We start from the raw sequence: 15,734 nt of genomic DNA, 5'->3' as shown, positions 1-15,734 counted from the left end.
AAATTTGGCAGGAAAATGCTGAAAACTAATTTTTGTATAATTAATATCAACAACGTTGGACATGGTGCTTGAACACGGATGCCAATCTAAAAATGAAAGATCATTGATTACATATCAGAAACCATCCACACGCCATCTTTCAATCACAAATTTTAAGAAATATAACCATTTTTTTAAGAACAAAGACATTCAATCTGAATACCTTGGTTTCCTCTATTCATTGTCTTGCCTACAACATTGACATGTCAAACATTCACTTGAACCCAGAATCGGAAATTCCATCCATAGAAACTTTCACGTCTCTCATGCTGACACATAAAACACACAAGTTCCAAGACTTAACAATACCCTGATGCCATTCCGTATGTACTGAAGATGAACTTTGAGTACATATGTTAAATCCACCACCTCTTAGAATAAACTTGGTAGTTTCCAATGAACAAAAAATTAGATACCATAATTGAAATTTTCTCAAACACCATCATATTAAATGAGTCTACTTTCATCACAAGTCATTTACACTGTACAGAATGCTGTTAATTGAACAAAATATGGTCCAGACCATTAAATAAAACCATGGACAGAAAGAGGGATAACAGCCTTTAGCTGAACATGAAGGTCGTGTTACAAGTGTAACATGGTAAAGAAATTATACTCAAACAATATATAAACTATCTCTCTTTCAAATATTTGTACATACTGACACAATTGCTGGCAAGATAATGAACAAGTAATTCCAGTTCACATTTAATGCACCACTCTTTTGGAGAGCAAACCCATACTGTTGCAATTTCTGACAATATCACTGAAGAATTTCCTCCTCTTTAATGAAAATGTGGATGGTTCCTAATCTGCCAGTCCTGTGGGCTGTTCTCCTGGCCATTTCTTTTTTAAAAAATCCCCCCTTCACTTTTGAATATCAAATTTGCAAATGGGACTAATTTATTCATGGTCTTCTGCCACTAAGGGTCAGCAAGAACCACCGAGAGTTGAGAACCAGCACACTTGTGACCTCCTTAGAGCTATGAGGGTTCTGAATATATACACAGCAGCAATTTACATGTAAAATTTTGCCTTCGTGTTCGCATCAGCGCTATTGACAGCAATTTCAATTTCTTTGTAAGAATTTAGCCTCAATTTAGTCTCATTTCCATTTCAAGGTTTAACTACATGCAAGAGCAAAGCAAGGGAAGTAACTCTAGTTGTAGCTAGACTGTTCTCACAATCAGGCATACTGCTGACAGCACTGTTGATACCAACAAGAAAACATTATTGACCATTTACCCATAATGCCTTATTCATTATTCTCTTCAATTCCCCATAAAATCTTATCAAGGCATCCTTATAAAATGGTAAATAAGTCTTTCAACAGAAGCATATTCACCATTTGCCACCTATAATGGTACTGTACCATTCTTTCTTTGTAATAAGGAGACATTACATCATTTATCACCAAAACATTCCTCAATTAACTGAATATGATTGAGGTTACTTTACCCCTCACTGCCCAAAGGAGGTTCTCAGACTGACCGTCATTTCTATGAGGTGTAGGAGGTGAGATTTTGAAACTTCTGTCCTTACCTTGTGTGTACGTGAACTGGGTGGGGTCGCTTGCCTTACCAGCACAATGAACAACAAGTTGAACCTTTTTGGATTTGATAAGTTCCAGGTTATGGTATGGTGGTATAGTACACACTAAATGAGTCTGCAAGAAGCAAATTAATGTAATCAAAAGTAAAACAGATACAATTTTTTTAAATAAACACTAGCTCCCCTGCTCTTCAAGACAACACACTTTGAATTTCATTGCATGTAAAATCATTTCACAGAAAAATGATTATAAGTTAGAATGAAATTTCTTTTAAGCAGTAACTGGTTTCTAATGAAGCAAACCTGCTGGAAATAATCTTTATCAATGTCAGCTTCTTTCTGCCACGTGATTTCTCCCTCCTCATCATCATCCTCTCTCTCCTGGAAGAAAACTTTGGTCCCCTTCATGAAGTTTTTACCAATGATGAATATTTCTCCTCCTCCTTCCACAGGGGATTCCCGACAACTAATCTTACAAATCTCAGGCTGACCAATGGGTTGAGCTGTTACAAAGATATTGTACACTGCTACTAGATAATCTTCTTCATGAATTTTAGAAGCATTTCTAAATGTATCACCTGTACATACTATACATCTTTGGAAGAAACAAACATTAAGTTCCCTAGATTCAAATTTTGTTTCTCGTATACATGTACTTACTACAGAGAATGGAATTTGAGGAAATCTGCAGAGTCTGCATGTTGCCATCAGCTTTCTGAAACATCACACGGAATATCAAGCGAGCTTTAGTGCTCTTTTTCTTGGCTTTGGCTAGTCCTATTCTTTGCTCAACATCAGCATTTCTTAGCTTAAGAATTCCTACATTGTCAACCCTAGGAAAAAAGACTCACATTTAGTTCCTTATCCAGATTCTAAACTCAAATACAGCTCTCTTTTGAAAACCAACATATAATTGTTAAATCCCCCTCTCCCCAAAAAAAGAGTTGTATTTATGACAAATACTGGCTCCAAGAAGTGGACAACTTGCTCTTTAGGAACTTTGTATGATTCAAATCTAACATACATGTACATATGAAATCTTAGTTCAGAAGAAAATATTTTACAAAGTGTTTAAAATTTAGATCCATATTTAAATGTAGACAGCATACATCTGTATCTTCTCTTCATATCCATTTACAATCTTGATGATATACATGTAGATTATTTACATACACCATGTATACTTACGTTTAGTGATGGGAATTGGTAAAAATTTCAAAATCGATGATTGGTTTTCTGTAGTTAACTAATTATCAATTTAATCGATAAACAAAAAAATTTATAATAAGCAACTGAAAGAGAGTAAGTTATATTGAAATGTAACATTTCCTAAGAAGAATTTTCTTTCTTTCTTGCTACTGACAAAAAATTTCCTTGTTACACTTTTATTTTTGAAGAGTATAAAAAAGTAGCTAAGAATAATCTAGAAAATCAATGCAATATGTATGAAGACTTTTATGTTGTGGAATACACATATGGAGCACGATATTAGTAAAAAAGCATGATATAACATTACCAAGTGCCTTTTTAAGGCATTATATTATCTGTGGCTGGAATATAAGGCCCGTTGATAAAAACAGAACAGATTTATTGAAATAAAATTCTTATAATCAAGTGCATGGAATATACCAGCAAAATGAATTGACTTTTGATTATAATTGATGATTGGAACATCTACTTACGATACACTCATATCATCGACAGCCTTCATATTCATCTCTATTACAGTTGTTCCCTCAATGTCCCTTTCACGACAAGGTGTAGAATTTTTTCCGCAGACTTTACAGGCTTGGTAGAAGCCATGTGGCTTCACTCTGCCTGAATCATTGCCCACGAACACCCATAGCACAGCAGATTCCACCTTTCCAATAAGCTGAAAATCAGGACAAGTCATACACATATACATTAAGTATTTCAAGATATACCTCTAAATCAAACAGTTTTTATTTTCCTTTCTTGCTGTAAAATTATCAGTTTTATAAATACCAGCAAAACTTTACTGCTGCAGTTTCTTCTACTTTTAAATACTGTAAAATCACTTATTTTTGTGGGGTCAATTTTTGTGTTTTGTTGAAAAATTACTGGATCTAGGGGAATTAGATTTCGAGGCTTAAGGAGAAAAATCATACTGCAGTAAAAAATATCATGGGGAATATGAATTCAAGGGTCACTTCATTTCATGAAACAATGAAAATTAAACACCCACAAAAATAAGTGAAGTAATCATATAAAAACAGAGATAAGAGTTTGTGTACCTTGACCATAGCATGGCCATCCCCAGCTTTGTTTTTGACTGCTCCTCGGCTTCCCTCTGTCAGATATCTGGCTCTGTGTTGTTCCTCTGGCTGGTCCACAATTTGCAGCTCATAACCTGGTACACGACATGGAAATTGTTGGTTTAGAGAGAGTTCTCGTAGTCGGTGACGTGAGCGAGTCACATGATTTGTGCCCACTTTAGGAGAAAGCTGAATATGTGTGATTTCAGGAACATTCATCTCATCTGCTTCAAAGTCTGGTCTCAAGGAAGATATTATACTGAAAAAGCACAAGACAAAGTTGAGAATATGTACCAAATACTTAAAATTCATAGATTTATCTATATTTTTAGCAGGTTTTCAATCTATGTTATAAAGATTTGTGAATGTTGCTTCGTCAAAAATTTGTAGGTATATAAGGGCCCATTTTGTCAACTTTAAGGCTTGATGACAATGGAAATATCTTGGTAATCAAATAATCATAACTATTATTAAATATTCAATCAAGACAATAAAACCAAAAATTACAATACCTCACAGATGATGTACAATCGGTGTCATCTTTCTCTCCACTGAATGTAAAAACAGGAGATACATCAGCTCCAAACTTAGTGAAAGTAAATTCTGTAGTGCAGGCCGACGCACTTCCACCATCGAACAGACTATCAGGTTCAGTGTCTGCTATGGAAGTCCCGGCATTGGAATTCCTGTGAGTTTTCAGTGATTTGTTAGGTTCATGATCCACAGTATCCCAGGCAAAGTCTTCTACTTTCACATCATCACTGTGTTCAATCCGCAGCTGCTCTGATTTGGCTATCAATGTTGATTGTGTATTCGTTTCAAACAAGGACACAGGGGATGACATGGAGCTTCTAATCTCCGGACTAAGTTGACTACAGTTCGATGTAGGACTGTCAATCATTGAAGAGTCCACACCACTGGTCAGAAGATTATGCAACACAGACCCTTTGTCTTGTGAGGATTCATCCTTTGATGTAATTCCATTATAATTCATGAATGACTGAGAATTGTGAGGGTTCTGCTGGAACAGCACAGGATCACTAGTGGTAGAATCCACATTGTCCATCTGAACAGTCAATGTCCTGTTGCTGTTACCATGATCATTTAAGAATATATCAGAAGATGTCCTGACTTCACCATAGTTACTGGAGCTGCTGAGAAACACATCAGAGCTCCCTAAACTAGAGACTGTACATGGACTGGAGACTTGTGTGAGAGTAGGTTGGACAACAGCTGTGTTAATGGAGAGGGAATGGATAGGGGAGCTGACACCAGGGATTCTGAACATATTCCCAGCATTTCCAGATGAAGATACAGGGGATGCCACCTTTAGAGGGGTTGCAGTGAGAAGTGCCTTCAACTTGTTCATGCCGTCCAGTTTCTCTGGTGAAAATTTCACATCTTGGGCAGGATTGGATACAGGCAAAGCTATAAAAATAAAATGAGGATAATTCAAAGAGCACATACTGTATATATAGAATACAGAGTTTTTGTAGTTTCAGTTGTTCATAAAATATACTGAAAGAACTTCATATTAATTGTTCTGCTGCCTACCTCCAAGTTAATTTTCAAAAGTTAACATATTTGAATTATTTTTCATATTTGTATAGATATTTATATGAATTTTCAGGAAACATAACTTATTTGGGAAGACAAAGAGAGATAACTCTTTAATTTTGGTAAAAATTCCGTTTTTCATGATAGAAATCAATGGAAAACGGAAACTATATTTAAAACAACTTCCCCCCTCCAACTCATCTTTGCATTAAATCAAGTTTTAATGGCCAAACTGCCATTTATATTGAATAAAATGGGTGTAAAATGTAGGCGGGAATCGGAGAGTTGGCGTGCTTGGTTCTTTCACTTGTATTGAGATTGAGTAAATATTGACATAACACTAAAATAATACAGAAAAAACATAATCAAAAGTACTGAAAAACAATAAGCTGAATCAGTTATCAGTTAGGCAGAATATTATTGTTCTCCGATTCAGAAATTTCAAGATTGAGACAGTAACATTTCTCTGGGATCAGTTACCATTACAAACTATATTTCTGCACTGCTGCTTTACATCAGGCAAGCAGAGTAATATGCTACATTGTACTAAGACAAGTCTAACAATGACTTGTAAACATATTCTTAATGAAACCAAGAGGTGGCAGTTACCACGAAACAAAAGCATGAAAGTAGAAGTGCAACTGGTGACAAAAAAGTGCTTGAGCTATAATTATCTTTTTAAAATGCATCTTTGCAAGCCAATTCTTTTTGATCCAGTAATCACAAACCCTTGGAAGATTAGGCCAATAAAACTGTAGCTAACATTAGTAACCTGAGTTTACTGAATTTTATCTCTAGATTTTAGCCAATCAGATAAAAATTAAGTTTCAAAATGCAGTGAAGTATTCATTGTAAACAAGAAGTGGGGAAGCACATGGCACAATGCAAAATGATATGGGTCTCATTATTGGCATAATTTAATGTGACAAATCATAAAAATTATGCTAAAATCATAATGGCTGACAGTTCTGTAAATTAATGTAGCATTTCATAACATATATCACATGTAAATACTGGTGATTGTTTTAGATTTTTTTTCCCAATTTTCTTAAAAATTATTACCAAAAGTGAGAGTGCTTGGAGCTGTTGGACTTGAGTTGATTGGTTGGCTTATGAGAATTATCCCATTGGTTCCTGACACCTGTATCGCAGTCAACCCTGCAAAATGGAAGATTGAAATAACCAATACCACATTTTTCTTACAATGAACAGAATTCAAAGAATGACTAGTATTATGCATCCATATTGATATATATGCACATTCTAGAAAGTCTGGCAAATGTAATCATTACCCCACCCTTGAGAAGAGATGCCTTTACCTTCTTCCTTATTAAAAAAAAATCCCTAGGCATTTCAATTTGAATAATAAGTGATTTACTCTTTATATAAAGGGTATGTTTTAAAGAATTTTCCCATGCATTCCCAGGGGAAAAAACTTCCTAAATGTCACAAGTACCCTTGTAAAAAGACTCGTGACATGAATAAATTTAATTCTCCACAAAATGCCCCTACATGCCTGTGTATTTATTTGACTGAATTAAACAAACTCTAGAATATATTGAAGCTTTCCAATAAAATTTGTCTTCCTGAATGCAGTAGTTCTAAAGAATACCTTTTGATCCCCCCCCCCCCCCCCAGTTTTTGTTCTTTGGCTAAAGTGACTTAAAATGCTCAAGGATACTAAGACTTTGAAAAGAATACTGTGAGACAATTGTCCACTAATTGAAAAAATGTAGTGTGTGTACTTCATATATGTTAGCACAATGTTTAAATTCCAATATCGCATTAAAAATAGAATGCTGCAACTAAACATTGTACTTCCAAATGTCACTGCATGATATTATTTTAATTATTATGATGAACTAGAAAAATGACAATGCCAGACTGAGATAGGGTTCTGCTAGGGACTGTCATAGGAAAGTGACAACTGTACTATTATACAGTAATGTTAACTATATTTATAAAAGTTACAGGAAAATGTGTGTTTGTTATGAATGCAGTACAGGTCTATCAGTAATGGAGATCAATTGGTTGTTCATTTTATTTATGGGTGAATATTAGTGTTGTTATGATAGTTGCTGACAATTGAAGTATCGTCACTGAAGGCATCATGTCAGTAACGATCGATAGAAAATTTTAAAATCAATAGCCACTAATTTTTTTCAAAATATTTTTTTTCATACAAATTGGTTTTTCTTTTAACATTATCAAAGGATGTTCCTCTATTTCTATTGCAAATGGTGGACAAATTTTCCTACTTAGCATAAAATAAAGTTAGTCTCAGAGATTTGTATTGAAATATTGTTTCAATTTATGACTGATTGATTGATTGATTGTATGTTGTTTTACGTCCCATTCGAGAATTTTCACTCACATAGGGACGTCACCATATATCGGTGAAGGGCTTCAAATTTTGACCTTTATTCGGCACTCAGGGCCATTGAGCAGTGAGGGATCTTTATCGTGCCAACGTCTGCCATGACACAGGGCCTCGGTTTTTAAGGTCTCATCCGAAGGAACCGCAACTTTCACTTCAAAGTGCCGAGCGCATGGTGAAGGAACAGTTGCTATCCTTTTTTTTAAAGACTTGGTGAGTTGCCGCCGAGATTCGAACTCACGACTCCTGATCACAGAGCAAGTGCTCTACTGACTGAGCTAACGTTTCTTTCATTTATGAGGATATCTGAATATTTCATGGTTAACTTTACTTAATTTAATCTTTAAATCAAAGTTCAAACTATCGATCTATATAATTGATTGTATGCTACCGATTTTGCAACACTAGTAAATCTGTTGAATCCATGCTTCGCATGATTCAGTCATGCATAAGGTAGATTTTTGGGTGTTCAATGTCATTTGAAGTTCGCTGCTACAATGCAACACACTATTCCCTCTCCTGGTACTGTTATTTTGTACCGGGGTATGTTTTTGTTCGTTTTGATGTTGTTGCTAAATTTATATGAACATTTTTCTTTTGTAAAATGATATGGATAAGAAGTCGAACTAAAGATTGCTTTGTATACTGTATATGTCACTTCACTAAAGTCGCACTCGCGCATGGGAGCTCATCCTATAGATAAAAGTGTTTTGAGTTTATTGTATAAATAATTTAAGGTCAGTTGAACTGTGAATTAGAACACAAGAACAAAATGTAGCACATGAGGAAGGTGACATGGAACAATCACTCATTATATTTAAAGATTGGATATATATAAAAACATACATAGAAAGAGAGTTCTGTGAACTCCATGGAGACTGAAACCCTTAAAAGCCTTCCTTGTTCATACTGTGACCTTATCTTTCTATGAAATAGAAAAACCTCCATTTCCTATAAGCTTTCTTTACCATATATAATTACACATAATCTGTCTAACAAACAAACAAACCAACATCCCTCTAAGCTTTTCCAACTTTTTTTTCTGTTTACTATAATGCGGCCATCAAAAGCACTGCAACCCCCCTCCCCCCAACTAGAAAACTAGAACCTGAATGGTAACAATGATGGATAATATAATTTCTCAAAAATATCTATAATAGAGCATTTACACATTTTAGGGCATCCGTATGACAAGACATTGATAACTTTTAAATTGATACTTTAATCAAATAAATCCAGAAAGAGATATTGGTTAATGTATGCCAAGCTCAGAAGGGTTAATAACACTGTCAAACAGTAACAAACTTGGGCATTATGATGTAAGCATCTGCACAAACGTACTTCTCATACTTGTCACAAAATCAAACAAAAACTCTTAAAATTTAAAACTGAGTGAACTGAAAATACAAGATTAATCACTTATACAAACTGAAATCCCACCGTAATCTGTAACACTGTAGAGTTCTACTGTAACAAAGATGTGCACTCTCGATCTAGACCGACCTACTGACCAAAATCGGTCATTCTGACACACTTTTAATACACAATGACATAACATTACTAAGCTTAGACCAAAAGATGATAACAATTTCCTCTTGTGGACATAAAGTATACTGGTCATCAAACTAGTACTTATGTACCTAACCTAGGGATCATGATTATTGACCTCTTTTAACTGAGAAATTAAACCTTGGTGCAATTCTAATGGTATAGTCACTCAAAGGTTGATGTCACATTATTTTATCTTCAGCCAAAGTTATCACTGCAACATCTAAGTTGACATAACCTAACTTTGACTGCTACTACGAAGTATCTCTGTCCTTTTGTTCTTGACAGCTAGATCAGAAGTACTTGCCACTAGAAGTTCATGTGTCATTGGACTGACCTCATTTACTTTGCAGATAACAAACAGCTGTTAAGAATTAGGGCCAAAACTTTCTAGGTTAAGAATTTGTCTGCTTGCATCTTCTTGCTTTTCTATTTTAAGCAACTTCTTATTACGTGTGGGACATCTCCTTTCATCAAATGAAAAGGGGTTCAGATATCAGCACTTTACCTGAAGCATATGTTCATGTTAGAATGGATGATTTTTTTACTGTTATATGTGTTCTCAAAGAAAGAAAGCAATTACACCATGCTGTACCATGCACGTATGTTTATTGAAATATACGGCATCTTTAACAATGCATTGTTCCTACATTCTAGAGGATTTATAATGCACAATAAGTCATGTTATTACCCATCCATGTCAAAAACCAATTAAATCACATTTGTTTGTGCCAAATATTAACAATGACCCAGCTAGCCTATCCTTCTTTTCACCCCATTGACCAAGATAAAAAACGGTAAACACTGCCTATTAAAATACTAAGCATATTCTGTGAATATGGGCCAAGATCTATTTTTGAAACATTGGGGTCATCGTTAAAACTCTGCATTAAAATCAATCTCAATTCTTTCTTAACACAGTTTTGATCAGTACACTAGCTTTTAAAATATGTCTGGTCTTAGCCTGTCTTCAAAGATCTTATCAGACGAAAAACCCATGGTTGTCAAAAACATTCCTAAAAATAATAATGGACATGAACTTCTCAACCTATGTATATTAAATGTAGACAAAATAGAGACCAATGAAACATACAAATGAGTCTCTTAATGCAATTATAGTAGACAATTTTATTCCGCTATGTAAAACACAGAGATAAGAATCTTAAAGTGCATTTGAGGACTAGTGAATCTTACAGCTGTGCTTTACAACTCACACATTCCTTTATGTCTGGTATGTGTATTCTCCTCATTGCCCCTGCAGTGAACAGCTCATGATACTGATGATGAGTTGGGAAAAAATTTATAAACTTTGAAACTATTTCACAGAACACTTAAAAAGAGTAATTTCAATTTCCTCATATCACTGGAATCAACTACATTTTTGAAAATGATGAAAAACACATACTACTCATTTCCATTACTCATAGATCATCCACAGGCAGAGAAAGGAACCAGCTCGTCCGGCATAATTTTGTCTGACCTTACCATGCTTACTAGCACCACTACTCTTTGCAGTACATGGAACATGGAGGAATACACACTTCTCATTAGTTAGTATTGACCTTGGAGCAAAGAACACCAACACTGCACATGTACCTTGTATCACTTAACCAAATTACTTCTGCCAAATACAATAATGATGAAAGCCTAGTTTCTGGGTAACATAGAGTTTCTGCCATATTCAATATCTGACAAGCAAATTCCGTGCTCAGAAAAGCAAACTCATGAATTAAGTAGACGATCTGCTGGTATTTACAGGCAAAAGGAATATCTGCAAATCAGTGGAAGAAAGTCATAAGTAAATCGTGACAGAGCTCAGACTTTGTCCTGAGTTCTCTCCACTTTGACACTTGAACACACTTCAGCACAAAGGATCAATGACTCTGCACATGTTTATCGAACTCTCTCAATCAATATTGCAGACCTTGAGAGTAATAAACAATATCTTATCTGGCTTTTGAACTGCATTCAAAACATTATCATTTTGTATTTTATCATTTTTTTCTCTCTCTTAAAAAGATGCTACTTTATTTCCTGCGAAGTACATGAAGAGGCCAGTAGGCTACAACACTCACCTGAATCATCAAAATATGGAAGAGAAAAGAATTACATAAACAAGAAACAAGTCTTGTTTTAATTATCTTAAATCTACAATAAATATAAAAATGTCTAATTTTTAATTTCCAAAAAATTATCAAGATGTTATTGAAAAGATTTTAGAGATAATTCCAGGTACAAAATTCCCCTTAGTGACCCTGACATTGTTCTGGGCAAAAGGTTAAATTAGATTTAAAATAATTAATATCAATTCTTATAACTAGTTTTCAATTTGCTAGTATTTCTAAAATTGAGATCATGGTCATGACACAAGACCTTGAATATATATACACTCTAACAATATTCCCACATTATACATATTTTAATTATACTAAATAATGTTTTAATCCATCAAATTTTTGGGGGATTTTTTTTTTTTTTGTTGAGTTTCTTAGATTCAAACAAGTGAAAAGAAAAATACTGTGGAGAAATGCAATAATCAGAAAAAAAATAACAAAATGAGAGACAGCAGACTTCAAAAACTTAAAAATAAAAACAAATTTTGTTGATGTGTAGAAATATATACATGGGTTTTAAAAAAATACTGAAATTTCTCTCTATATTGTAAGTGTTAATATTTATACACCTATTATAAAATCATCTATTTATAAAGAGGGTGTATTTCATTCAAAAAGTAGGAAAAGAAAAAAAAATTAAACCTTGGATATACAAATTAACAACAACCTTTTAATTATACAATATACTAGCACATGATATATTTCACAATGTTTTATGGGGGTTACTAAAAAAAATCTACCATGTTTAATTAAACAAGTACATGCATGTTAAATTCATAATTTAATTCAAAAAAAAAAAAAACCCTGAAAATTATAGAAAAAGCTAGACATAAAAGAATCAAGAATACATTAAATTCTATTTATTGGCATTTAATAAACCTCAAAATTTTAATGAAAAATGATACTTGCCCTATCAAAAAAGTATTCAGTATGTCTTTATCATTAGAGAGACACAGCCCATAGCCATGCAGCAGGGCAGAAGACCAAAGGGCAATTTAGCTGATAGAGAGGAAATTCTGTTATTGGTGGAGCTATCATTGAACTTATTCAAATACTGCCTGATAACAAATCTGTACCAACCAACAAACACAGAAGTACACACAGTGCACCTAACATAATTTTATTCACCCCATGCCAAATTAATCAAAATTTTCCGACAAGTATCTTTCACCAGCTCTGAAATTCAATTCAATTCTACAACACCCCACTTACAGCCATACCTCCTGAAAAACACTCTGAATCAAATTAAATGCTATTGATTTTTTTCTCTCCCTGACATTCATTGATTTAAAAAATGCTCCTTTTCTGTGTTATGTAATAGGCCCCTGTCTGATAGAAGACAAATATTGTCTACATTATACAACACAAAGTCCCCAGAAGCTATTCATTTTCTTTACTTCTCAGACATAATTTTGTACTTCCACCCACAACACATTCATTTAGTATGCAGAGTGAGAAACAAGGCATTATAAGAATACCAACTTAAATTAATGGCCCTTGAAATGATTTAGCTTCAAGAAAACATGCTAGTATGTAACTATATTTGCCATACAGTAATGGTATAAAAAATCTGAGTGGATTGCATCACCAAACAAGGATGTTTAATCTCTAGAGGAGGCAAACAACAAACTATTAAAATATACATAATTAGACAAACTATATTTAATTTCCTCTTTCTACAACAGCTGGTCTGTGATGATTTTTCTCCCTTAAGAGCACTTTTCTGAGCATCATTATGGAGATTTCTGTATCAATCTGATAACATTTATGGTACATGTGCACTTTAGCTAAACCAACACATGAAGAGCAAATCATGGTTCTGATCAAACTCTGAACAGAAGGAAAAAACAGTGAATTAAGTATAATGCTAATAATTTACATCCAGTGAGTGTTGTCTTTTCAAGAAAAATCAGGTACATTTCTAGGCAACCTTAGGTTTAAATGCCAAAACACCAATCTTGGTTTACCAGTTTGTATATTGACACTGTCATCATCTTAAAAATATTCATACCTAGGCCAGGAGACTTAATATTATTAAATTCCATGCAAACTTTTGCACTGCTTACAATTTTTACTACTTTAAAATGTTGAAGCCAACTTGCAGCATGGAAATGAAAAATGAGTTATTTTGTACATATGCTAAAATAGAATGTTTTCATGCTGATTCAATATACAATGTGAATTGATTAAAAACCTCTCTTACCTAGTGATGATGGAGCAGACACCCCCTCCATATTGCTTGTCACTATCCCATTCAGTGTAGAGGTTCCTGAGGGAAAATAATGTTACCAAATCAACATCACAGTTATAACTATCTTCTACTGTGTCTGTTGCAATGGAAGTATGTTTCACAAAACATCAATACATTTACAAAGGTCACCTAGCATCAAAACAACCTACCTGAATAGTTGTCTGTAATGAATATTGATGACTAATACAGCTATAGATACACATGTATATTTGTTCGTACTATAAAATTACTGAAAATATTTTATTTGGAAAAGAACACTTTACACTATGATAACAAGTAGTAAGAGAACCTTACTGAATGTTAGATATATATATATGATTTTTAATTTGTTTGTGAACTTTACACTCTCAGTGAGAGAGATACAATTCTGGTTACATGTAAACGAAATGTCAGCAAAATGTCATGATATGCTTGTAGTTCCACCTGGTTCCAATAACATCCTACTATAATAACATATTGTTTAAGAAACTGATTACAATTACATGTATATCACTTAATGCAAACACATGTAGAGTCAGATTATATGTTCCTGTTTAAAATGTATTCCTTCATAAAAATATTCAATCTCACACCTAGCATACACTGAAATACTTATCTCAGGCTTTATATCATGATGCACATTGACAGTGATAAATGACTAGAATCTACATCAGGATCTACACAGTGTATACCAACAATGATGTCTAAATAAAAGTCATGTGATTCTTTAATTAAAATCTTATCATTCATAATAATTCTTGCTTTGTTTATATGTCCTAATGTTTACTTTTCCCATTTAAGATACATGTATACCTTCACGACTCAGACTGGGCTTCTTTAGTCATGTTTGTCAATATCATTATCCTTGAAAATACAGATAGTCATAAATTATTGTCTGTTTCATTAATTAATCAATATTGCCTGGCAATAAAATGTATTTTAAAAACTGATTTCTTTAAATATATCTGTACATATATGCATTTACATTTTCACAGTGCACTTTCAAATAATGAGCTGATTAATGCCAAAAGACTTGCATGTCACTAACAATTACAGAGGGTGCTCTCTGCATTGTACTATATTAATTGTATTGATGACATAAAATCTGTTAGAGCTGTCACGTACACTAACAATTCTGCTAAATATTATATATGGACTTTGATTGCATGCATTTTCTTTTCCATTCTTCTCTTTACCAGTACCTTCAGTTTTTTTTTTCTAAATGACAGGAAATAGAATCATTATGGTTACATGTATTAATTACAAATTAGTCTTTCAGGTAAATCACCTCAACAACTAATTTGTAATTAATACATATAATGCTTTGATTAAAACCTGGGTATCCAAAGACCAGTCATTCAGTACAGTGACCCTTTAAGTAATGTATATCCAGGCCGCATGCCACCTGTGCAAGGTAACACTTGTCTCAGGAAGGATTAGGAAAGTTCACCGAGATTCCTCCAGCCTTGCCACTTTACTCACCTTTACCCCCCCCCCCTCGCATTGATGGAACTCCCTACTCACCTGTAACAAGTACCCCACTACTGGTCCCCTGTAAACCATTGAGTAAGTTGGACTGATTCCCTGGAAGGTCCATCTTCTCTTCTGAAATTCAAGGTGCTAAACTTTTTTTGTGTTCAAATGTAGCATGACATGTTTCATTTTAAATCCTAACTGCCATCATGCATTTTATGCAGTTGAATGTGACTTACAGCAAACATGTTTTGCCCAATGTAATGATATATAAACCAGGCCTAAAAAAAATTTCCTGCTGTCACCTGTCCTCCCCCCTTGCAATAAGATCTGGTAATATTAGATTGTGTCTTACCTGACTTCATTTTTCTGTCTAGTTCTAAGATCTGTATTACCACCTAAACTTGAACATCTCATGGTTATCCAACACATTGCAGCTCTTTTGCAAAACAGTCAAAAAAGCTCTAAATCATTTCAAAGTCATTTTTTGAGCATAACATATTGTTCATGCTAGTAACAATGAGTATGCCAAAAGTACAAGGTAGTGGTATTGCCAATGGTTGCACTCC

The 15,734-nt window shown here is 34.0% G+C and overlaps 1 protein-coding gene across 2 annotated transcripts in view; it reads right to left on the bottom strand.

The window, feature by feature from the left end:
- Positions 1–15,734, bottom strand: part of LOC133172538 (nuclear factor of activated T-cells 5-like) — a 29,269-nt gene that overhangs the window by 11,859 nt on the left and 1,676 nt on the right. For both annotated transcript variants that reach the window (XM_061307449.1, XM_061307451.1), the window contains exons 2-10: positions 15,217–15,297; positions 13,666–13,731; positions 6,486–6,581; positions 4,379–5,294; positions 3,846–4,125; positions 3,273–3,463; positions 2,251–2,423; positions 1,894–2,093; positions 1,582–1,705 (exon numbers count right to left, since the gene is read on the bottom strand). In XM_061307449.1, coding sequence (XP_061163433.1) covers positions 1,582–1,705; positions 1,894–2,093; positions 2,251–2,423; positions 3,273–3,463; positions 3,846–4,125; positions 4,379–5,294; positions 6,486–6,581; positions 13,666–13,731; positions 15,217–15,289 — 2,119 coding nt within the window. In that variant the 5' untranslated portion in view covers positions 15,290–15,297. The remainder of the gene's footprint in view (positions 1–1,581; positions 1,706–1,893; positions 2,094–2,250; positions 2,424–3,272; positions 3,464–3,845; positions 4,126–4,378; positions 5,295–6,485; positions 6,582–13,665; positions 13,732–15,216; positions 15,298–15,734) is intronic.

The sequence above is a fragment of the Saccostrea echinata genome, unplaced genomic scaffold (genome assembly GCF_033153115.1).
Source record: "Saccostrea echinata isolate AGI-Se365-2 ecotype Australia unplaced genomic scaffold, CSIRO_AGI_Sech_v1 ptg000054l, whole genome shotgun sequence".
Lineage (NCBI taxonomy): Eukaryota > Metazoa > Mollusca > Bivalvia > Ostreida > Ostreidae > Saccostrea > Saccostrea echinata.
The sequence above is the reverse complement of the archived record's forward strand: the minus strand, read 5'-3'. Positions and strand labels throughout refer to the sequence as shown.